Source organism: Trachemys scripta, chromosome 11 (genome assembly GCF_013100865.1).
Source record: "Trachemys scripta elegans isolate TJP31775 chromosome 11, CAS_Tse_1.0, whole genome shotgun sequence".
Lineage (NCBI taxonomy): Eukaryota > Metazoa > Chordata > Testudines > Emydidae > Trachemys > Trachemys scripta.
This window is the reverse complement of record NC_048308.1, coordinates 47,682,233-47,707,171: the sequence shown is the minus strand read 5'-3', so window position 1 is coordinate 47,707,171 and position 24,939 is coordinate 47,682,233. Positions and strand designations below refer to the sequence as shown.

The 24,939-nt window shown below is 39.3% G+C and overlaps 1 protein-coding gene across 3 annotated transcripts in view; it reads left to right on the top strand.

Annotated features, from left to right (window-relative positions):
• TFPI (tissue factor pathway inhibitor) overlaps positions 1-24,939 on the top strand; it is a 49,478-nt gene extending 24,539 nt beyond the window's left edge. Inside the window, exons 4-8 of one of the 3 annotated variants that reach the window (XM_034785365.1) lie at positions 9,879-9,917; positions 14,168-14,344; positions 15,441-15,515; positions 22,158-22,340; positions 23,914-24,939. In XM_034785365.1, the coding sequence (XP_034641256.1) occupies positions 9,879-9,917; positions 14,168-14,344; positions 15,441-15,515; positions 22,158-22,340; positions 23,914-24,020 (581 nt within the window). In that variant the 3' untranslated portion in view covers positions 24,021-24,939. Of the gene's footprint in view, positions 1-9,878; positions 9,918-14,167; positions 14,345-15,440; positions 15,516-16,332; positions 16,556-22,148; positions 22,341-23,913 lie in introns of those variants that run through there. The other 2 variants (XM_034785362.1, XM_034785366.1) reach the window with 2 other exon arrangements.

Genomic DNA, 24,939 nt, shown 5'->3' with positions numbered 1-24,939 from the left:
CACCCAAACCCTCATCCCCAGAGCTCCCACACCCCAACCCTGTGCCCCAGCCCGGAGCCCCTTCCTGCACACTGAACTCCTAATTTCTGAACCCACCACAGAGCCCTCACCCCCAGCAGGAGCCCTCACCCCTTCCTGCACCCCAACCCCCAATTTCGTGACCATTCATAGCTTGCCCTCACGCCAAAAAGTTTGCCCACCCCTGACCAAGAGCCATGTCATTAGCCCAATCCCAAACAGCTTCTTATGTGCCTATTTTCCCTCAAAGTGTCAGAATGACGTAGGGGGGAGACGAGATAAGGGAGCAGGTGTGCAGGTCACATCAAGTGCTAAAATGTTTCCTGCTAATACTTAGCACTTACTGTACATAGTGCTTCTCCTCATAGTTTGCGAACATTAACTAATCCTCCCAAGAGTTAGGTACATAAATAAATATTTATCTCTTTATTAGAGGTAGGGAAATAAAGTTAGAGAGTTTAACACTTAGTCACATCCATAGAATGAATTTGGGTCAAAGCCAGGATTACAGCTGAGGGACTGTAGTTTCAAAAGTAACAAGGTATATTGCTTCCTTAATGAATAGCGGGGTAGGCATAGGATTAAGAACCTGGATTTTATTCCAATGATTTGCTGTGTGACCATGGGGAAGTCATTTAACTGCTCTTTGATTTAGTTTCCCCATCTGTCACATGGAGGTGAGGATTCCTACTTAATGGGGCATTGTGAGGCATAACTGGGCCAAAGTAGTGGGCTCAATTCAGTAAGCAAGGTAAACTAAAAAGAAGGAACTCTCATGGAAGCCTGAGTTTAAGAATGACATATGTGCTAAAGTATGTTAACAGATAGAAATATCAATAGTATACCTTGCACCAATTTTGCATTCACTAGGTGGGCAATGTACATGTTGAGGGGGCAGAAATGAGCAGAAAAGCAACTAACAAGAAGGTTAAGTTATCTTACACACTCCTGCTAATTCCCTTGTCACCTACTGCTTCCTTTGATTCTCCCAGACAGAAAATTGTACTCATTTTGCACTCTCACTGAACGCCAAAGCAGTGCAACTTATATCACTTAACCACATACACCTTTGTTTCTGATCAGTCTGCACCAGTCTATTGTGTTGTCGAACTTAGTTCTATACTTAACCCACTAGAACATCCCCCACCCCACTGCAAACTGTCTGATTTCATATCAGGTCAAATGTTTGGATTTCAAATTTTAGAAGCAAAGTGGGTTTAATTATAATTTTTTTAAAATATTATATTTTATAAAGATTCTTCTTTGAAGCTGTCATGTCACACACTGAGCTACCTCTGATGACATAGAAATTTCACTGCAAAATTTCAGCAATGACCTGTGACAATGATAATGACTGTGTCACTACTAACCCTTCCATCAGCAGTAGCTTTCTGAACAATGAACTAGTTTAAGACTCAGTTTTATTGGCTTCGGCTAAGACTCAGAACAGAGCCTTCAAGGCGGAAGTTCCTCTAAAAGTGAAGATGCAACAGTGGAAAGTAGCCTAAATCTATTCTTAGGGGTTTCAGATGAGTAGTTTGCCCTGTATTTACCCTAGTGTCATTGAGATTAAAAATTAAAGTTCAGCCAGCAGCAAGTGCATGTAAGAATGATATACCAAAAAATAATGATATGCTATTATGTGACTGACAGATGAAATACCCAGGATGCTGGAGCAACTGAAGATTCTATAGCAATTAAGGTAGTTGTTAATCAGCATTTCAGAGTCTGCAAGAACAGGCTGAATAAATTTACCCCAGTTCTAACTGGGCTCAGTAACCTCACTGGGGAATCACTTCTGAATGGGTTGAGGAGGGGTGCAGCCTTTACATCATCTTTTGAATTTCCTTTTCCTGCAGTGCAGATAGTAGTTAGTATTTTTGCAGCCATGTGCCCAGAATTATTTTTTGGTAGAAGTTAATACAGTTTATCAAAGGCCTTTACAATTTTTTTTCTCTATTCCTTTTAAAAGCACGTTTCTATGGGCTTTCCCCCTACCTATTTGGGTGTTCATTAGCATACAAAAATACCATACAATTCAAATGGTTTTTAGCCTTGTTTTTTAAGATAATCATTTTAAGAAGTTGACAGATGTAGGAGGGAGATTGTTCTTGACAGGAAATCCAGCTGGGATAGGAGTTCAACTCAGGTGAACATGAACCTTGGAATCTCTTGATCCAGTACACAAAGCCAGCATGAGTAATCACATCCCAGTCCATTCCCACTTCTTATGTTTCCTTTCTTGGCTGCTCCAGACTGCCCTGTCAATCTCTTTAGCTATTTGTCCTACACAGAATTGAATCTTGTGGGTTCACTGTGGAATACGTATATACCCTTTTTTTAATTTGCTAAAAGTCTGATTCAGGAAAGCACTAAAGCATAAGCTTAAAGTCAGTGGGACGACTTTGCAGCTTAAAGTCAAACAGATGCGTAAGTGCTTAGATGCATCAAAGCCTAAGTGAATATAATAATGTGAAAGATTTTGTGCTCCACAAAGCAGATGATTCCCTGGCTCCCGTAAATGCATATTGTTTATCATATACATTTCTGTAACAAACATGTCTTTGAATCACAAATAACTAATACTATTTTTTATTAAAACTCATGCAGTATTAACATAAATTTTAAAAAGAAAAATATAAATTAGTCAAATTGTATCATTCCTATTTGGCATAGAACTTAACTACCATTGGGATTTCTAGACCAAAACTCCTTCTTTGAGGTCATATTCATAAATTTGTCAGGGATTTAATTTAATTTATCCTGTAAGCAACCAATCTTTCATAAAAGAAACCCATACAAACACCATGTAAGTATTTATTCTAAAAATCTTTATTCTCCAGCAAAATTATCCAAAGGGAAAAACCTTTGTTTAAAGGGGTCTTTATCAGTTGTACAACAGCATACAACTTTTTGATTAGAAAAATATGATTAACCTGTTTGTATTCATGGGGATTTGTGCTACTCAAGAAAACAAAGCACATATATCAGAATAGCAAACAAAGCTCCTTTCTTGATTTGTTTTTGACGCTAAAAAGGTCAGGATTTTGGAGTGTGAGGATTTGCCTCTTGTTTTCTATCCACCCGACTGACACTTGGCACACTTCCGTTGTCATCTGGACTTGGGATTCACCTGGAACACTAAAGTATTTTCTCTCTCCTCTTCTGACACAGGTACAGAGTAGGGAAGCCTCTTGCATGTAGCTCATGCCGAAATGTCACCCTCTGGTCACTTGGAATGGTCCATCAGGATAGAGGGGATAAGAGTAAGGAAAGAAAGGTTGATGCATAATGAATCAAGGGTGAAGATTTTACAGGAGTCATGAGCATATGTAATCAGTAAGGTGCCATGGGAGGAAGTCGATCTCACCACATGGCTCTTTTCTCCTCAATCTAATGTAGTCGGGTTGTTAGAGACAGAGTCTGAAGCAGGAAAAAGAGGTCCCCTTCCCTAAACTCCAAAGGCAAAAGGTGTTGGGGCAAATCCTGGTAAAGGTTTTAAAGGTGGTATAAAGCTAATCTTTGCTGTCTTCTGATCCAACGCCCCCATACCAGAATCTCAGCTGGGGTAAATTGGCATAGTTTCATAGACTGAAATGGAACCAAGCTGCTTTATGCCAGCTAAGAATCTGACTTACTGTGTACAAGTCTGGCCTCAAGCCTGTTTAAGATACCTAGTATGTAACCTAGCAGCAGCTCTGTGGCAGATGCTAATGGACCAAAGGGGCTGTGAATCTGCAGCCAGGGATGGGCACAACATAGGAGCATCTGTTGTGCCTTCTCTACACCAGTAGCTGGGAAGGTGACAGGTAGTATAGGGGCCAGATAAAATGGCTTTATGGCCAAAATTCACCTTCAGTGCCAGTTAACCATAAACCCAGGTTAACTGGCTAATTAATCTAGTTTCGCCAGCATGATTCAGTAGAACTGGATCTTATTGTAGAATCTGGTGCTCCATCTCAGCATTATTTTAACTGCTTAAATACATCTTAATGTTGCCAGTGTTTCAACACAGCTATATCTATGCCACAAACAAAATGTTTCTTGTTAATATTTTAAATTTAGGAATTAAGGAAAACTCACAAAATGAGAAATGCTTGGTTAAAAGGGAAATGTCTCAGAAATAAACAAACACCCAAGACATACCCATGAAACTTCCACTGCCACAGCACTTCAGCAATAATGGGATGTGCATGCATCTTCCATGGACCACTCACGTAAACCCCAGAAATGAAAGATGCTTTGGAGCAAGCACGAGGAAAGGCTAAAAGTTCATGCACACTAATTAAGATATGAGACATGTAGGCCTGACATCATAAGTAATTAAGCCCATGAGGGAGGCCTTATTTCTTAGAAGATAGATTAGGGAGGTGAATGAATTATTAGGCTGAAAATTGAAGGTTTGTGCTAAATATAAGTAAATAGGTCAGTAGGCTAAGAATACAAAATGTCTGAGCCAGCTAAGATAAGAGGGAAAACAGCCAGGGAATCCTTTAGTACAAACAAAATAAGAATGGACAAAATAAGTTTAAAAATATGGAGATGGGGTAAAAATGTAGGTCAAACAAACAATGCTTGGACAAAGCATGCCATGTAGGAATTAGTAACTAATCCAATCCAAAAACGTGTAATGCAATGTATAGTAAATGCAAAAAATGTAGAATGTATATGCAGATGATACAAAATTACTAAAGATAGTTAAGTCCCAGGCAGACTGCAAGAGCTACAAAAGGATCTCTCAAAACTGAGTGACTGGGCAACAAAATGGCAGATGAAATTTAATGTTGATAAATGGAAAGTAATGCACATTGGAAAGCATAATCCCATATAAAATGATGGGATCTAAATTAGCTGTTACTACTCAAGAAAGAGATCTTGGAGTCTTTGAGTGGATGTTTTCAGAGAACTATCCACAATGTGCAGCGGCAGTAAAAAAGCGAACAGAATGCTGGGAATAATTAAGAAAGGGATAGATAATAGGACAGAAAATATCATGTTGCCTCTATATAAATCAATGGTATGCCCACATCTTGAATACTCTGTACAGATGTGGTTGCCCCATCTCAAAAAAGATATATTGGATTTGGAAAAGGTTCAGAAAAGGGCAACAAAAATGATTAGGGGTATGGAATGGCTTCCGTATGAGGAGAGATTAATAAGACTGGGACTTTTCACCTTGGAAAAGAGATGGCTAAAGGGAAATATGATTGAGGTCTATAAAATCATGACTTAGTGTAGAGAAAGTAGATAAGGAAGTGTTGTTTACTACTTCTCATAACACAAGAACTAGGGGTCACCAAATGAAATTAATAGGCATCAGCTTTAAAACAAATAAAAGGAAGTATTTCTTCCCACAAAGCACAGTCAATCTGTGGAACTCCTTGCCAGAGGATGTTGTGAAGGCCAAGACCAGAACAGGGTTCAAAAAAGAACTAGATAAATTCATGGAGGATAGGTCCATCAATGGCTATTAGCCAGGATGGGCAGCAATGGTGTCCCTAGCCTCTGTTTGCCAGAAGCTGGAAATGAGCAACAGGGGATGGATCACTTGATGATTACTTGTTCTGTTCATTCCCTCTGGGGAACCTGGCATTGGCCACTGTCGGAAGACAGGATACTGAGCTAGATGGACCTTTGGTCTGACCCAGTAGAGCCATTCTTATGTTCTGGCATTAAACTTGCAATCAATGTGGGGAAGTAGACTGTAGTGAAACAGTCTGATGTTACCATCCAGAAAATAGAAAGGTTGTGGGGTTATACATAAGTGTAGAGGGGTTTGGCCGGGGCTCATCCCGCTCCGCGGTGGCGGGGAACACACCGCCTCACTACTTCCTTCCAGTTGCTGACGGGGAATTAGCCTTGGTTCCAGGAGTCTTTATCAGTATTTATCTAGGAGGCCCAGGTCCTGGGTCAGGGCGGGGCAGCAAGGAGTCAATGTCTCAGGCCCTCAGGCAGGTGCTGAGCAAACAGTATTTATCTAGTAGGCCCAGGCCCGGGGTCAGGGTGGGCAGCAAAGAGTCAGTGGCTCAGGCCATATGTCATTTTCAGGCAGAGGCTGAGCAAAGCCAAGTAAACAACAAGCCCAGGCTGTTGGCTCAGAAGGGCCTAGGAGAGGGGGAGACTGCCACCCACAAGCTGGGTGGCAGGGGGGACGCAGGCCCATCCACTTCACTGCGTCCCAGCCCGGGGCCTTAGCAGCGGCAGAAGGCCTGCCGCTGTCAGTGGGGATACTGGCTGCAACACACTGACATAGGTGCTCGCAGTGCTGCAGCCAGATTAGGGTCGGCTGCCCCCGGGCTACTTCTGAACTCCCCGTCTGGAGGTACCGGGGTCCGGATGGTGGTCCAGCACCAGGGGGTCCAGCACCATGGGCTCCTCTGGGTAACTGGCGAGAGGCAGCCTGGGCAGCTCCTCTGGGCTCTGGTCGGCCTCGGATGTCGGCAGGTCAAGCCAGTCCTCGGATCCGCTGTAGGTCGCCAGGGTCTCCCAACCGGGAGCTAGGCCAGAGGCGTCTGGCCTCTCCGGTAGCTGCTCCTCGAGTGAGTTCTGGGGTCGGGCTTTTATACTTCCCGTCCTGCACCTTGACCTCTGGGGGGCAGGCACAGGACTCGCTGGCTCCGCCCACTCTGATGTGGGAGGGGCTCGTCCCTGTCTGTGGTGGCGGGGAACCACATCACCTCACTACAATAAGGTACAAACTTTTGCTAACAGGAAGGGCCAGAAATATGTTCAAATGAAAGATAGTCACTACACTGTGTATTTGTTGTCTTTGAAGAATAATTTTTTTAAATGATGCTATCTGGATTATCCCAGGGAAGAAGGAAAATGCATCACAATGGAACTTCATACTGATTCTGCTGTCGTGATAGTTTTGCTTTAAAAATCCAAAATGAAATTATGGCATGATGCTTTCAAAAGAACAAATATGTCAATAACTGCCCAGAAAGAGAAGTTACTGTTGGGATGAAGTGCATTAAAAACCAGTGCCAGAAGTTTAGCATTTACCATGAGCACCTCTGTAATTGAAGAGCCATGAAAAGTTATGGTGCTATAGATATGTTTATTATTAATCATAATTCAAGAGGAACAAGTTGTTTAATACTGAACTAAAAAGAGACTATTAAAATTATGTTTAAAGTCAACACTTCAATGGTGTTTTCTTATAAGATATTCTCTTAATATACTATATACTTATATACTAAATGTGTGTATGGTGATGCACAGAGCAAATAAATATTGAGTCCCTTCCTGAACAGCTTCCTTACTGAGGCCCCGATTCTGCAGTTTGTTGCCTGAGATGAACTGCTGCATCCAGGCAAAGCCCCATGAAGCAGCCCACCTGCAGGTAGTGAATTGCAGGTGGAGCTTTAGTTAAGAAGACCAGGAGAAAATTGCTATGCCAGGGGATGGGGACAAGCTGAGTTTGAGCACAGTAGGATTATGTGGTCACATAAGAAGCTAGCATGTATATACAGATAGATGAACTTTTATTTAGTTAAATTTGGTTAAATTGATTTCAGCATAGCTTATAAGCAACCTTGAAGGAATAGGTTATAAGACGGAACTTAAAGGAAAGGAGGAGGTTAAGTGGAGGTGGAAGGAAGTCTGGAAATGGGCCTGGAAGAAGAACATAAAGGAGGCATTAAGAGAAGTGATTTTCCCTGTTTTTTCAGTTTGTAACATGCTGTGTCTTTTTAAGTGGCTGGTCCCCACAGAGGATAAGAGCCTCTGGTTATTGTTACTACTTTAGATCAAGTGGAAGAGTCCTGTGGTTTGCTTTTGCTTCAATTCTTGCTGATAACCATGGCGGAGATTGTTACATTCAGACTCTGTCTATGAATTGGTTAATCATGGTTTCCCCAGATTTATTTTTTGTTCAAAATTGTCTGACAAATTGTTTGCACAAATAGATTCAGGCCTATGCACTCACAAACTTTTCATAAAGTCCCAATTTTTGATCCCTGATTAGATGACCTAAAGTGAGTAATTCTGAGGTGAATGTTTGTGCATGGTTACAAATGAAAGTTTCCTCCCTGCAGTGTTCATGTAAACAAGAGATTTGCATGAGTGTTCATGGATGAACAAACATGGTCAGATCAAGTCACAATTTGGATGTGAACACCAACAAGATGCCTGCGAAAGAACCTGCAAAGAATCCTAAGGACCTGACTGCTTGATTCAGTCTTCTTGCTGGCTTTGACCCGTTATCCAATCCTGATGCTGTTCGGAAAACAGATAAAGAATATAATTCAAATGTACTACTTTGATGCAAATATTTTTTAAAAGGTTGATAGTCATAAGAATGGAATGTACCTAATACTTAACACATACTGTAACTGGAGAATCTTTCCAGGGCTGGAGGCTTCTTGGGCATATATTAGCATCGTGTTTTTTCTATTGAAATATGAAGTATATTTAGCTTTTTTCAAATGAGTAATGTTGACAAATTCAGTTACTTTAAGCTACAGACCTTGGAATTAGCATCCAAGAATTTGTTTTATAAAAAACAAACAGAAGGATTTGCAAGGTCCACTCAGCTTTTCTCAACACTGTAACATAACGTTAAGTCAACTGAGGTATTCTCATTTTAACAGATCTCTGTGTATTGTTCTATGTTTAGCACATTGTAGTCCAGTGATTATTTCAAAGAGGGAGATTCAATTCTATTGACGACTTCTATGGGCTTTGGCTCAGGCTCCGATACTGGGGTTTGATTATAGGAGCAAAATGGAAAATGTCTTGGGGTTCATTTTAGAGTTGCATGAATGAACTTCAAATTCCTAGACAGTATGTCAGTGGGTCAAGTGAGAAAATATAGGATTCATTTTTTAAGTCATGTATCCCAGTTCTTAAATGTAACCATGGGTTGAAGGAAGGGCACTTTTAAAACAAATAATATTGAGCATATTTTTAATATCAGTGAAATGAATAGGATCATCACTTTGGAAATATTGAGTTAGATTGTGCCTATTCCTGCATGAGTGTGAATGGGGGAAAGGGGAGAGGGCACAAGGAGCTTTCCCAAAAACCTTGCACCACAACAAAGAGGCTAAAGACAATCCCAGTTCTTGTGTGCCCTGCTAATACTAGCTGCAGTGCTGCAACAGCTGAACAATTGCTGTGGTTGGGCCACATCTGCATGGAGACTTGAAGCCATGTCCATACCATTCTAGAACCATATCTAGACCTAGCTTTTGCTAGAAAAAGGATTACGCTGTTTTAAATCTGAGTAGACAAATTCAATGTAGACAGGTGATTAAAATTGTCAAGAGCCTAGGTTACATAGGAGCATAAGTGCCTAAGTCACTTTGGAGAATGGACTTCAAATCCAAGGTATCATTGAAAGTCTGTCAGTATATAAGGTGGCAGAGTGGGCTGTCTGAAGAGGGGAGCAGTTGCCACAATCTCTCTAAAAAGTTGTCTATATAGGTAACCCCAGATGCAGCTCCTCTGGTATGTGTGCTTTGGTTGCCTGGTATAGATGAGCCACTGGCTGCCAATGATATTTAAAGCATTCTGTCTATTGAACCTGTGCTGAGCAAACTTAAATGACATGAGGTGAAATCCTCACTCCATTGAAGTCAATGAGTGTTTTGCTATTGTCTTCAGTGGGGCCAGGAATCCTCCCCCATGTCACAGTAGCACAGCTATAGCAGGAGTTTCCATGTAAATAGAGCTGAAACCAGTGTTAGCAAAAGTGTAAAATATTTGCAATATTTTTCTAATGTAGACAAGACCTAGGGATGTTGCAATAGCGATTTTTTTCCATATGTAGGGCTTTGGTTAAATGCCACAGTCTCATTCTAGAGATGAACCTCTTGCTATTCATTTAAAAATATATATTTTTCTTTCTATTGCAGAATTCCCGGTGAAGAAAACCCGTAGAAGATTTGGAAAAGGTAATTTTAATATTGTAATTACTTAGCAGTGTCTTATTTGGAGACAATAGGGAATGACTTTTTTATGGTAGGTCCCCTGTTGCATCTCTAAAAGTGATCAGTGCTCCAGAATACCTTCTGATATTGAGCAACTTCAGGCTTAAATGGCATCAGAGTCCTCGGTATTCACTGAGAGTATCTGGGATGACAGTGATTACTAAACCAATAGCAAGCAACCCCTCCTCTCCAAAATAAAAATGTTAAGCATTTTTTTTCCATTCCTTCAGTAATGAGGAAAGGGGGACTTTAACTGATTCTTCAAGAGTTACGAGGACATTAAATTCAGAGGGGAATCTGAGATGAAGGTATTGCCTTTTCCACGGCACTAAAATGATTTTACCATTCAAGTACTTCCTCTGCTAAGGAGTTAGTGAGCTGACAATTATAGTTTGTTTAGCCTGTATGCTTGTGATTATTGTTTGCACGGTCGTGAATAAAAAGGATTTTGTATTTGCATGTTCAGACTATTGTGCTTTCAGGTAAGAAATAAACATTAGACAGTAGTGGCTTAACAATATAGATTAATTGAGTTGACTAACTCCATTAAAACTCAGAGCTTCTAAAATATCCACATTTTCTGCCATTGCCCCAGGAGTGTAACTTTTTTTTTTCATAGCGAACATGAATATACTCATTAATCTGTGAAAAAGGGAGACCCCAAATGTAATCAGAAGAAGCACAGCACTATGCTATCCTATCATTGCTGCCTATTCACTTGGCGTCAAAGATTCCACTGTAGTCTGAGGCCTTTTGTGGTCTGAAATGGCCAAATAGCCCCACTAACTTCATAGAAGTCAGTATTTTATGTTGCTAGTAAATTCTTTTCCTCTGCTTACCAGCTCTTCTCCCTCTTCTCCTTTGTGTGCATGGGCATACGCATGCTGTTCTTCTTGGCGATGAAGGTGGGGCTGTTTTGGAGTGGATGTTACTCCACACAGATATGGCACATTTACAAGTATAAATGTACTGAACTACTCTCATTTTTTATGTTTGTAAATTAATATTCTGGTATTTTTCAAACCAATTATTCTTCAAAAATTTCTAAACAATCAATATAAAAAGTATAGTTTGAAAAAGGGACCCGATTTTATACTATGGAGTCCTTAAAGTTGACTTTCCACAGATGCTGCAGAAGTTTGGCAATATTTCCCTGAAGGTCTAACCCTCATTTCCATGCTTTCCATGACAGAACAGCAAATGCCCTGCAAAACTCAGCTGTTGTAGCTAATCATCAACAGTATTAAATGTTGACTATTTCTGTAGTAATACACTCTTGGATATTAAGTCTCCAGGGAAGGACAGGACGACTCAGATGCACAATGATAGCATTTGCGTATGTCACTATATTCAAGGTTGCATCATCACCTTATCCTTCATAACTGCTAATCTTGAAAAGCTTATGACAGCTGTACAAATTAGCTCTGAGCTAAAACTCAGTGTACTAGATTTCACAAGAGCACATTTTAATATCAGCTTTAAGTTTTCTAGCAAGCCGATCCGCTGTTTAAGCAATATGAATTATTATCCAATCTTTCTCCAGCTCCCTTAATTCAGTTAACACAGGTCCTTCTTTGTTCTTTCATTATGTTGTTTCTCCTGCTGGAATTCTGTGCCCCTGCATAATGCAGAATTTGCACAGAATAAATGTTTCTTGCAGAATTTTATTTTTTCCCCACAGAATTAGTGATTCTTCCTCCCTCCAGCACGCCTGCCAATGGCACAGACTGCTGGGGCTCTCGCTGTCAGGAAGAGCATGATGATATTGTGTTGTTTTGACAAAATACACCTCTACCATGATATAACGCTGTCCTCGGGAGCCAAAAAATCTTAACGCGTTATAGGCGAAACCGTGTTATATCGAACTTGCTTTGATCCGCGGGCTCGCACTGCCCTGCCCCGCCCCCCCCCCCCCGAGCGCTGCTTTACCGCATTATATCCAAATTCGTGTTATATCGGGTCGCGTTATATCAGGGTAGAGCTGTATGCAGAATTTTGCAGAATTTTAGAATATTGTGCACTAAATTTTTTAATATTTTGGCACAGAATTCCCCCAAGAGTAGTTGTGCAGCATTTGGTGAAAAACCCTTCCCCTCTGCTGGGCCTGTTGTCTGAGAGAGCCTTTTAGTGCCATTCTATATAAGCAACTATCTATCTCATTTAAATTCTCAGCTGAAAGCATAGTGTCTCCCTTCCCAGACCACTCAACTTCATTGTCCTGTGCAAAGTGCATTTTGTAACTCTGTGAAGTGCCTTGGGATGCATTTTGTATGAATGATGCTAATCCAAATGGTGTTATGCTTGAATTGTATTGTAAATGTATTTACTGGCAGAAGATGCAATTTTTCAATCTAACTACAAACAGCCCAGATGTAAAATGAAATGTAGGTAGTAAACAATTTTTGAATATTATTGACTTTGGTTACTTAAAATAAAATATTAAGATAGTCTGATTTACTTTTTAATGATGATATCTGCAGATTATCTCAATGAAGCGTCACAAAAAGTTTTGCTAAGTACAAGACATCAACAGCATTTCTAAGCAGAGATCTGGGAAGGATAGAAGTTTCATTTCATAAAGCATTCTGAGATTTTGAAACATGGCTTCATTTAAAATTTGGGTCATTTGAAATGTTTCATTTTAACAAAATGAAAATAGTATAACAATATAATAGAAAATATTAAAAAATTGAAATGAAAATAATTTCAAAATGAAAATTCAAAATGTTTTGTTCTGAAAATGTTCAACTGGGACATGTTGACATTGCCAGAACTTTTTCCATGTTTTTTCTATTCTGATGTAATCGACCTCATTTCATGATGTGTTTTGATTTTGATGGAACTGCATATTCCGATGAAAAATGGTTCCATCAAAGTTTCTCCAACCAGTTCTATTTCTAAGACAGACTAAAATTATGCATTCATAATATAGGGTATGGGTGCCTTTATAAAATAGGTATTATTAATATTAAATCATTACATATTCATAAATATACATATACATATTCATAAATATAATTTGAATGTAACGAATTATAATAAATATTTAAATATACACTATTCCATAATGGTTCTGAATTAGATGTTTTGGTCAAATGTGTATCTGATAAGTGACACCTTTTAAATTATGGATCAGAGTTTGCTTTCATTTATACCAGAGTTAATTCTAAGCACCTTCACTGACTTCAGTGGGATTACTGTAGATTTACTTGGTGTAATTGACCATTTACATTCAACTGGCAGGCCACAGTGGCTCAAACAGATCCATTCTCACTATTCTATATCTCACACATAATGAGTGTTTTGTGTGGTTGCCTAAATATACATTTACCTAATTAGTTAGTCAATCAGATACAGAATGCATATTTCAAAATATGTGTACCTGACAGTTCAGAATGACTCAAAATCACAGTTATGTTTTATTTCCTGCCATGATTTTATTTCTTAACTTCATTTAGAGAAAAATTAAATAAAATGAATATCTACACTTTAAGGCTAACCTTATGGCTATGTCAGAAGCTAACAAAATCAAGGATCATTTTGCTTTTCCCTTTACTGCCATAGCCCAAGATGATGGGTCTTCAGATCTCTGTATTCATCTTGTCTGAATATTGTATGATTTTCCCATATTTTCTTGGTTTCTGCTGTAATCATGTAGTACTAACTAGATTCAAAAGTGATGCTAAATCTCACCCCAGGTTTCTGTTCAACGTCTGAGACAAAATACACTCTGAATTTTTCTGTTCCTTTAAGTTATGTCCCCTTTCCCTTCTATTTTAGCATTAGTTCTTTATACCTCCTTCTCTCTGCTTCTATAACTCCCACTAATACTGACTTGATGCATTTATCAAGTGGTGAATAATTTGTAGTAAGATTCAAATAAGATAAGCAAAACATAATTCATTCTTTGATTCAAAGAGTCAGTTTCTTACTAAGAACATCTATCGTTTGATTGGTCATCAAATCTTGTGTTTCAGATCACACAGATAATTCACTGTAGCTGGAGCTTTGCTATATGATAAGTGAGGAGCAGGCAATCAAAATTATTTTGCTCTCATGCTCCAATGCAGTATTGCAGTGAGATTTTTGTTAGTTTTTTTCACTCCTTAGTTTGAAGTTACAGGCCTCTCTTAAAAAGTTTTTCTAGTTCTGTTGTTGTTTTGATCACAAAGAACATGGGTTATATTTTTCTCCTCAATTTTTATTTTCAACAGAAAAGCCCAACTTCTGTTTTATGGAGCAAGACCCTGGAATCTGTCGAGGCTATTTTTCCAGATATTTCTATAACAAGGAGTCACAGCAGTGTGAAAAGTTCATGTATGGTGGATGCCTGGGAAATCAGAACAACTTTAAGGCCTTGGAAGAATGCCAGATTGCCTGCCAGGACAATTGTAAGTTTCTTGTTGTTGTTGTTGTTGTTGCTGTTTTCATTTTTATTTTTATTTTTGTATGAAAAACATATTGTTTTAAGGGATTTGTGGGGAAGGCGTATAATGCAAATTAAAGACCTGGATTCTGCAATAAGCACTACATCGAGCTAACGCATTTAGCCGTGAAGAATTAAGGTTTTGTTTTATTTTTTTTTTAAATAGCATAAAGCTAGTGCTGGTTATTTGGAACTGCTTAGTTCGAATGAATATTGCAGAATTACTGATTCGTTCAGTTAAATATCTGTACATATTTTCATCTTAAAAATTCCAGTAAAATATTCATTAATGTGTCTAGTGTACCTAAAAAATATTTAGAATATTACAATTTTAAAAACAATCTTTTAAATCAAAATGAATGTGTTTGATATCACATCCCTAGAGCATATGCAAATTTCATTGATCAAAAGTCCATTTCCCCATGCCTGAAATAAGAGTAAATTTTTATATAATACAAAAAACAATTAATGGAAAAAATACAGGGCCATGTGGGATATACTGGTTTAGCTCCACTGATTTCAACAGATCTCTTTAAAAAAAAAAAAAAAAAAAAAAAACGCGATCGGCAGCGGCAGTTCAGCAGCAGGTCCTTCGCTCCTAGAGGGAGTGAGGGACCTGCCCCCCCGAATTGCCGCAGGTGCCGCCCCTCTCCCTTGGCCGCCCCAAGCACCTGCTTGTTAAACTGGTGCCTGGAGCCGGCCCTGTATACCATGCCTTGTTTCTGGCCTGAATCTGGATAAGGGTCATATGAATTATTAGTAGTAATACATATTTGAAAGGAGTTTTATATGTGCACTGACTAGAATGTTGGCAGTGCAACAACTAAAATAATGAATTTCAGTTCGGATCTTAAACTATTCGGAGGACAGAGTGGTCCCAGGATAGCATTTGTTCCAATCCCATATGGTAAAAATACCAGTGGGAGTTGGAGGAAGGTTGGTTTTTAGTATTATTAATTTCACACTTGGAGTCAGTCAAACCAGTATTAGTCTCATGTTAGTTTCAAGGTCTAGGCTGTCCAGATATCCCTTTAGTCACTATTTCTCTCTTTTTCTTTCAGCAAATTCACTGCAATTAGCCCACTATGAAGAACACCCCATCATGATGAACAATAGCTCTCCTGTTGCAAAGCCTGGTGAGTTTTCAAGGCTTTTTGGTAAGAATTTCCTTTTGAATTTGCATGGGTAAAACAAATGGAGATGACAATTCCTCTGAAAGTGAAGGGGTAAAGAAAATATTATCTATAGATCTACAGACATTAAGAAATACTTGGTGGCAAAACATAAATTATTTGTACATGATTTGTATGGTAGAGACTGAACAGTTTTCTTCTATGGCCTGGAGTAAACATTGACATGTAAGAGACACTAAAATGTACTATTCTTTAAGTGTAATGACTGTGAGACACATAATTACCATAGAAAAGATTAAATTCAGTTACTGTATGGCGACAGAGAAGGGGAAAGTGAATAAATTTGAGCTATGTCTGATCCTACCTGAGTTTTTCCCACATAGAGACCAGGGTGTCTGCCTTCCATACATAGCAAGAGTTTCTTGGCTTTTTCCCTCTATGCCAAATGAATTCTCTGCTGGTGATTTGCAGCTGGACTACAGACCCCTTCAGCCACCTGGATGGTCCAGAGGGGCCATAATCAGATTTCGGAATTTGGCCCAATAAAATTATCGGACCTGATTCTCATGTACACTAAGACCATTTTACTCTACTCTGGTAAGGGGGTATAAGTAACGTGGGTGTAAATTACATTTGTATCCATTTCAAGGCTGTCAGAGAGGTGTAGAGTCAACTGAATGTAAATAAGCCACGGGCCCTTCAACTCTGATGTTAGCTCTGAACCAGTTTCCACAGTTGAGGACTGTGCATTAGAGATTGAAAATTTGTCCAGGTTTTGAATGGTAAATGTGGTTGAGGCATGTCAATTTGTGATCCACAGTTTTACAAGAGGGAACGCGCAACAGCTGGGAAAAGACTGATCCCTCTCACCAAGTCTTTCTGATGGTCTTCTGCACTTGTACTCACATATACTTCCTGAGATTGGGTGATGGCTAATGCATTCACTGATCCTTCAGTGTTTGACATTGGCTATAAGATAATGGATGGGGAATGTATCAGTGCTCTTTGCTTAGTAAGATTTTAATAATAAACTCTGGAAATTCGCTGGTGTTGTGTTACATTTCTTGCATGCATTGTGAGGATATTCACTTTTGGGCTGAGGATAAGTTTTTGTGACGCTATCTATTTTGGGTACCAGTTTGCAGCATTTGATGCTGAGACAGCAACTCTCAGTTGCTGCAATAGCTAAGCTATTGGCAGAGAGGACAGCATTTTGGACGACTATTTTGCTGAAAAGTCTTACACAAGTGGAAGCTTTTTCTAACACGAAAGCATAAATACAGAGTCATAATAGCATGTGAATTCCTTGAGATATATTTACTAATTATGTGAGTCTGAAAATCTCACACACAACAAATGTATGAAAATGAGAGGGCATAATCAATTGTTTTTCTAAAGCATTTTCTATTTTTAAATAAATGGGCATGTTATGGACCGGATAAAGAATGCTCTCCACGGTATCACTCATTATAGGAAATATATTAACATACCATTGAAAATTTATTTAATCTCTGTTTCAAAGAAAGAAACGTGTTGTTGGTAATAGATCAGAAGCTGCAGAAACATTAAATAAATAAGCTACCAACAAACCTATTGCCATATAGAGAATTGAATTCTTCTATTTCTAGATGGAACCATATTTCTTCTTTAAGTGCAAATCTGAAACTTCTTGCAATGTTGCTCCCTATGATCATGCTGCTGACAGAAAAGATCATTTAGTCTGATTCTCCTTCTGGGTGTAAATCACAGGGTAATTTCATTTTACACTGCTGGAAAACCAGAGAAAGTAAGCCGAGAATCAAACCTTTCATTTTCTGATGGAACAGAAAGGGGAAGCTGACTTGTGATATTCTCCACACTCCACTGTGCCATTTAAACATAGTGCAGGAGTGAAATCCAATTATCAGCACAATCCATATGGATTTATGCAGGTTGTCAATTCCTATTCTTGTTACTAAAAGATTCTCTCCAAACATGGCCCTGACCCTCTACTGGGGTAAATTGGCATTGCTCTACCCGTTAACATACCTGTAGCAATTTATACTCTCAGATCTGATCTGTTGGATGCAAGATCTGATCATCTGTTATCTTTGTAACAGTTCTGCAATTTATGTGAAGATTGTTCAGTTTTCTCTTCCCTGACAACCAGAAAGCTGAGACTGAAGTTTAGGTACTGCAATAAAGTAGGGCTCAGAGAACAGTTTGGTGATATCTCTGAAATTATTAGATATATGAAAGATAACACAGCAAACGTGCATTGTGTCACACTTGGCTCTTGGACCCTATCCATGGATAGAGGAAGAATGAGTGAGCTGGCTGCTTCCTGCAAAGGAGTCCAAACAGCCTGTGTCCAGCCCTCAAGTACAGGACAGAGTCCCTGTTCAATGGTTGTTCTTTCCTTCCCTGTTTTTCAACAAATTTCAAAACTTTCCAGTCTGAGCACCCGAGGATCTCCAACTTCCCAGCTTCTGGCTTTTCATCAGGCAACCACATGTAGCTCTGGAGAGGCTGGAAGCCTGGGCTCCACAGGAGCCCAGCAAGGCCTGGCTTCTGTCAAAAACTTCAACGGAACTGACATGTTCTCATGGAATGTTTCTATTCCATTGTATCAGTAGTTTTTGATCGAAAGTTGTTTTGTTGGAACACTTTCTGCCGTCGCTACTCAGAAGCCTTCACTCTGTTCCTTGCATGTATACAATACAATGGATTCTTTCATTGCCTGTTCATGACCATGTCGTGCTGTGCTATGGGACATTTTATCTGGCAAATAATAAACATAGGAAGTCCAGGTATATGAAATTGTCACTGGAAATCTAAAACCTGCATAAATGAAGGGGTTTGGATAAACAGGAGAACAAGAATTCAGAGGATAAAGCCAAAAGTCTTTAAGGGTCATAGAGCTCAAGGCCAGAAGGGACCACCAGATCATCTAGTCTGCTGCCCTATATATCACAGAACACCACCACCCATCCATCTGCACACAAACCTCAAATGGAAAAACTGCCTTGACTTCAGTAGGCTTTGCATCAAACCCATAATGTTATTTTAAGTGCCAGTAGAGTAACGCTGTAGTTCCAAGCATAAAATAATTAGATGTATGACTCCTAATTAGAGCAGCCAAAGGTGTGATTGCAGAATGTGTAGACATAAGCAAGCTAGCTAGCCTACCAACAGCGGTGAAGTTGTGGCAGCATGGACTTCAGTGCAGGCTAGCTGCCCAAGTAAGTACCCAGGATCCTGGGCAGGCTTGTAAAGATGATGCTGAGGCCTGTGTTTCACTGACATTTTTTAAAACAATTTGTGTCTACTGCCTGTGCAACAAGACCTAGCCTGGTAAGCTCAAAGGCTGTCCAGACCTCTGTTTGGTCCACCCACTGGGGATGGGGTGGGTTTGAGGGCGGGGAGAGAGAGACACACTGTGCAAATGTGGTTACATACTTCTAACATGTTTTTTTTATTGTGTCAATCTCACATTGATGGCGACTATCACAGTAGTCAGTATATTAAAATCAAAATCCGTTAATCACTGGTATAATTGTGGGACATGAAATCCACAATAGAGCTTGTTTCTTTTTATCATTACATTTTTTTTCTTAATTACGGCCTTCATGCAGAGTTGCCTTTCTACGTAGATGAAGGGTACAGGTTTTCACAGGCTGGCTGTTTCCATGAAGATGCACAAAATGCAGGGGACATGCAGGCATCCTGAAGATTGTGACAATCCATTTAAATGGGGATTGGGTAACTATTAGTCTTTTTATTTTTTTACAGAATGCCTTGGACAATGTGCAGCCTAGTTTTTTAGAAACAGTACAATTAGAAAGGGTCCTGAATAGCATTCAGATGTCACTTTGAAGGGTGTATTGCACATACCTGGATTAGACCGTCCTTACTCAGCTGAAACTACTTCATGGAAGGAGGAAAGTTATGCAGAAATGTCCATGAGCTGGCAGTTGGAGAGTGCATAGGGTTGCCACCTCTCCAGGATTGTCCTGGAGTCTCCAGAAATTAAAAAATAATCTTTAATTAAAGATTGTCATGTGATGTAATCTTTGTCCAATCAAAGTTGGCAACCCTAGTGCCAGAGGGAGAGTCCATTATGGAAAGGAAATACGGGCTTTACAAAGTGTTAGCTGTCTCCCAATCATTTTGATAAACCCATGTTCTTGGGGCACCTGCATGCATGGTCATGGTATTTTCCCAGAGGTTCCAGTCCCATGGCACTAATTCCCAGGACACACTTGCTCACAGCATGACAATTCCCTGAGGCAAGGATTCTTTCTAGAAGATGAACAAACGAGGCAAGTAATTTATATTCCCAACTTGAACTCTGCGAAATATTATAACATCCCAGTCTCATCTACCCATTGTCACTGATATGCCCTCCTTTTGCATTTTTTCCAGGTTCAAAAGTTCCCAGATTAGCATAGGTAAGTCGGTTGGTCTTTACTGCTTCCTGAAGCAATCTTTGTGTTTCAGAGCGTAATTTCATCTGCAGCTGAGGTCAGGATGAAATTCACTCTTGGCATAAACTTGCTCAGTTAGCTCTGGTGTACACAAGAAAGTTGCACCAGTTTATTAAACTAAAAGTTATTTTAAAATGGTGCATATCCCTATCTGGACCATCTCTTGTTTTGGTGTGACCTGACTTATTTAAAATGAATTTAAACCTATTCCTGATTAATTTTAAAATAAACCTAGTTTAATCCAAAACAAGGTGTCCACATAGGAGTTTGCACTGGTTTAACTTAATCAGTTTAAAAATCACAGCTTTTGTTAAACCAGTGCAATTTATGTAGGCAAACATATTGCTGGCTTTTTTCTAATCTTCGTCGGAAACACTGTCATTCATCTGTCAGACACAACATACTGGTCCATTTGTCCTTTCTGGAATAACAATCCTTATGCTCCAAACACAGTTCATGCAGTCACTAATTCTTTTTCTCTCTCTTCTCTCAGCAGTTTCAATGAACCCTTTTAGTTACATGATTACATCCCATACATTACACATTTATTCTCATATTGAAACCTGAAAAGACTACATTTACCTTAAAGTACAATTAAAAATTCTTTACTCAATTTTTTGCATTCAAAGAATTCTTGTTCAACACTGTAATGTTCTTAACGTTGCTTAAAAATTTCTAGTTCCATTTTACGGTTATTTTCCTCCCCACCACAATTACTATTTTTTTTTCCTTCCCAGCAATATTTCCCACTCTTTTTCATAATGCTATCCAGGGAACCTGTTAGCTAATCATACTTTATATGCAAATATTTTTGGTAATGAGAACATTTGTAAGACACATAAAATGTAACTCAATTTTCTCCTTTCTTTTTCAGCCTGCAGTTCTGGGCGTTTCTAGCCACCTCATAGCCTGTTGCTCACTGAGCGGCTTGTCTGGTTCGTCGTTCTGTATCTTCAGGATGCCTTCGGCTCTGTTATACTGCAGTCTCTCCTGAAAAATTCCAGCTGTTCTTTGCTCTGAACTGGCTTTTCCAGCTCTCCAGCCCTGTGGCTTCTTCAAGAATCTCTGTCTGACTTCTCACCATCCTCTTAAGAATCACAGCGCTTAGGCTGATAAAATGGCTCCCATTCCCTTGAAACTTTAGCCTTCTTGCCTTCAGAAACTATATGCATAATTTTCACTTAGGCTTCTGAAATAGGCCTGAGCCCATCTGGGGTGATCGGTCATCCTGCTTCTCCTTGCTTTGATGCTCCTTCCAGCTTTGGGTGAGCTCCCTGGACTTCGTTCAGCTTCCAGTCATTCTGGACACCACTTGTCCATCCTCCAGAGCTTCAGCTCTTACCCTTTCACTTGAAGTAACACAGAAACAATAAGAGCAATAACAGGACAGCAACATTCTGCTTGGAACCTTAAAAATGTAAATGTCATACTAACACCAGATTCCAGAAGCTTCTCTATTGATTGTTGCGCCTACTCTTCCCCTTCACTTCTTGGTTAGACTGTCAATCACACGGTCTGCTCTGTCTGGAATTTTCTTATTGGGCAATGTTGTTCTTACTTTGACCTTAGGTTTAGCCCTCCAAATTTACACAGCCAGGGCCCAATCCTGCAAGGTGCTGAGCACCATCAGTGATTTGAAGGTGTGCAGACTCTCTGAGGAACAGTCACTTCATTAGGTTTAGTAACATTTTGGCGGTACTATTTTCATATAGTCAATGTTTAAGTTACTCCTCTTTTTTTGCAAGGTGTGTCAGTTAAACCTTCTTACCAGTGATGTTAAATAGCACCTCTTTCTATAATGTTAGGTGAAAATATGAAGCATTTTGTATTACTACATATGCAGTGGGGCAAGTCCTGCTTTTTTTACTTCAAATGTGAGGACAGAATTTGCCCTAGTATGTTGTGTGATCATGTAATGAAAGATGCTAGTGTAATGCATACTGTACATGTCGGGGGCAGAAGTAAAGTTGATGTGAAATTTACCTATGAATTTCCTGAGCTTTGTGTGATTAAAAACTCATGCCTAATATTGCCTTAATGTACTTAGGGGGGGGGCTTGTTCACATTGTACCTATGTATGTGTTTAAACTCTGCCATTTGTGATACTGAATATAACAGATAAGGAAACAGCACCAGACACTCAGTGGTGCCTCTAACCATGTTTTCTCAATGTTCTTAGAACCAGCTCCTCTCCCTTCTCTCTGCATGACTCCTGCGGATCGAGGCCTTTGCAAAGCCAATGAGAAAAGATTCTTCTATGATCACTCAACTAGAAGATGCCATCCATTTAGCTACAGTGGGTGCGGTGGGAATGAAAATAATTTCAACTCCAAAAACTCTTGTCTGAGGACCTGTAAGAAAGGTAGGGAAATCAACAGTGCGAAGAAGTTAAGCTTCTGATGTCCAGAGCCTGAACATTTCATGCAAGTGGGTCTGCTGAAATGTAACAATGAAAAGATAACAAAAACGTCCTATGATTCTAGCAAAGAATTGCATATCAGATGTTTTATAATTGATCAAATAAAATATGCCTATCGTACAACAAACATGTAATCAGTTGCTTGATCCATTAAATTCAGCAAATGATTGTCTCCAGAGCACAGTATGTTGTAATGTTAATTGGAATTACATGTGTGCATCAAGAATATGGCCTTCTTTTAGTAAAATGTTTAAGCACGTGCTTAACTTTCAGCCTGTATGTAGTTGTGTTCCATTGAAATTAATAGGACAACTCACATGATGAAAGCACTTTGCTGAATCAGGGTCTTAAGGTCAGATTTTCAAAGGTGTTTAGGCACCTAAAAATCCACATAGGTGCTTCTGAAAATCCCAGTAGGTAACTAACTTCCCTTGATTGCTAACTTGCTTAACCACTTTTGAACATCCCTCTAGGTGCCTATCCTCATCTTTAAGAACCTAAATACCTTTGAAAATCTGGTCCTAAATGCTTAGCTGTTTTAAAATGCAGACATATTTAATACCACATTGTGCCAACAAGCCCCAGCTGCCTCAGGTAGCAAGTGATCAGTTTTGTAAAATGAACTCGCTTTTGGGTTTGCTCATTTGTCACTGTGGGGAAAAAAGTGCTGATGTGAAATCTCAAGACTGTTACACAAGTTTATTCTGTCTCTGTCTTCCCTGCCTGAACACTGGAGTAAATAGGAGAGCATACTTCCCCCACATTGTAACATGGCTCTCGATGTTCACAATCAGCATAATAATAATGGTGGTAAAACAACCTTCACTGGAACAAATAAAATGGAAATGCTCCAATCAATGTGATTTCGGGATGAGACATCCACTTTACTGCCTGTGCATAAAGGGCCAAACTGTGCATTCAGATACACATGTGAAAGTCAGCCCTATACAGAAGGTAAGCGCAAACCCCATGCACCGCTGAAGCCCCAAATAGGGCATCAATGAGACTTATGTGGCACAGGGCCTTGTGCTGATCTCTGTACAGGGATGAATTTCACCCATTGACTTCATTCGAAATTTCATGTGTGGATCCATAGAACGTCTACCTTACTGCAGAATATTGCAGATTTTTTTTTCAAAAGATAAGAGTCATTAAGAAACATTAGACCTAATTCTGTCGTCACTGGTCTGATCCAGCTCTCGTTACAGGCAATGGGACTCTTGCCATTGACTATAGTGGGCTTTGGATCAGGTCCCCTTACAGTACAGTAAATCAGAGTTAACTCCTTTTTAGAGTCAGTGAAGTTACACCAGTGTATGTAAGAGCTGAATCAGGCCCATGATCCCAGTTGATCGCACACATTCTGCTTTAAGCTACACCAGTGTAAATCTGTAGTAACTCTAGTATGGAAGTACACAGGTGTAACAGAAAGCAGAATCTGGCCCTTCTTTATTTTCATATGATATGGATGTCTTCTTTGGTACAGCGTGTAAAATTAATTTTTGTTTGCCATTAGATTTCAGTAAAAAACAAGGACGAAGAGGTTTATTGAAAATCAAGCGAAAAAGAAAGAAACAGCCAGTGAAGCTGACGGAAGATGAAATCATCATTGAAAGGATATAACTTCTGCTGTTTTAAAAGAGAAATGTGAACTACTCCATTATCTTTCATCTGTGAATGAAAGCATTAATGACAGCATTTTTAAACTCCTTACTGTACCAATCATTTGATTATACATTATTGGATGGCTTATCTATTTTGTTTTGTATTCCTCTTTCATGTGTGCTAAGCAATCAGTATTTAATTTTTCTCTGATAAACTTAGTTAAAAATGCAGTTTGGCAATGTACACCCACCAATAGAGCTGAAGTAGAACAAAACAGACTGTGGGTGTATATCTGAGCCACAATGATTCAAAGATCAGGCAGGCTTCACCTAGTCTGTTTTATTATCTTGTTTGTCTCCCTCTAGAAACTTTCTTCTCAAAAGGACGTACAGTGCTTTTTATATAGGAGCATGAATAATTCATTCCTGAATACAGATAGAGGGCTATTGCTAAAAAGAGAGACTGGGCCTAATTCTGATCTCATTTATTATACATTGTGTAAACGAGGTCTAAACTCTGCTGGAGTCCGTGGAGCCAGACTGCTGTAAATAGGGTGTAGGATCAGAGTTAGTCCCACTAAGACCACAAAGAGAATATTCAAGTCATAAACATGTGGAGAAATGTCACTGTGGATATTCACAAAGCCCAAAGTATATCAGGGACACCGATCTCTACAGTTGAAGTCACCAAGCCTCACCTTGTTGTGGCAATGGAAACATGGCTGGCAAGATAATAGTTCCCGGTAAAGCATGTATATCTTTGTCTATTTAAAGACAAAACAAAAAATTGTAAGTAAGTTGGGCACTTTAAAGATCTCATGATGTGTCCTGTCCCTTTGAAAATATAATAGATGCTGGATAGGTTTTTGTTTGTTTGTTTGTTTTTTAAAAAGAGCATTTATCATTTGGCAATAAAGGCTTTGCATATATAAAAATGA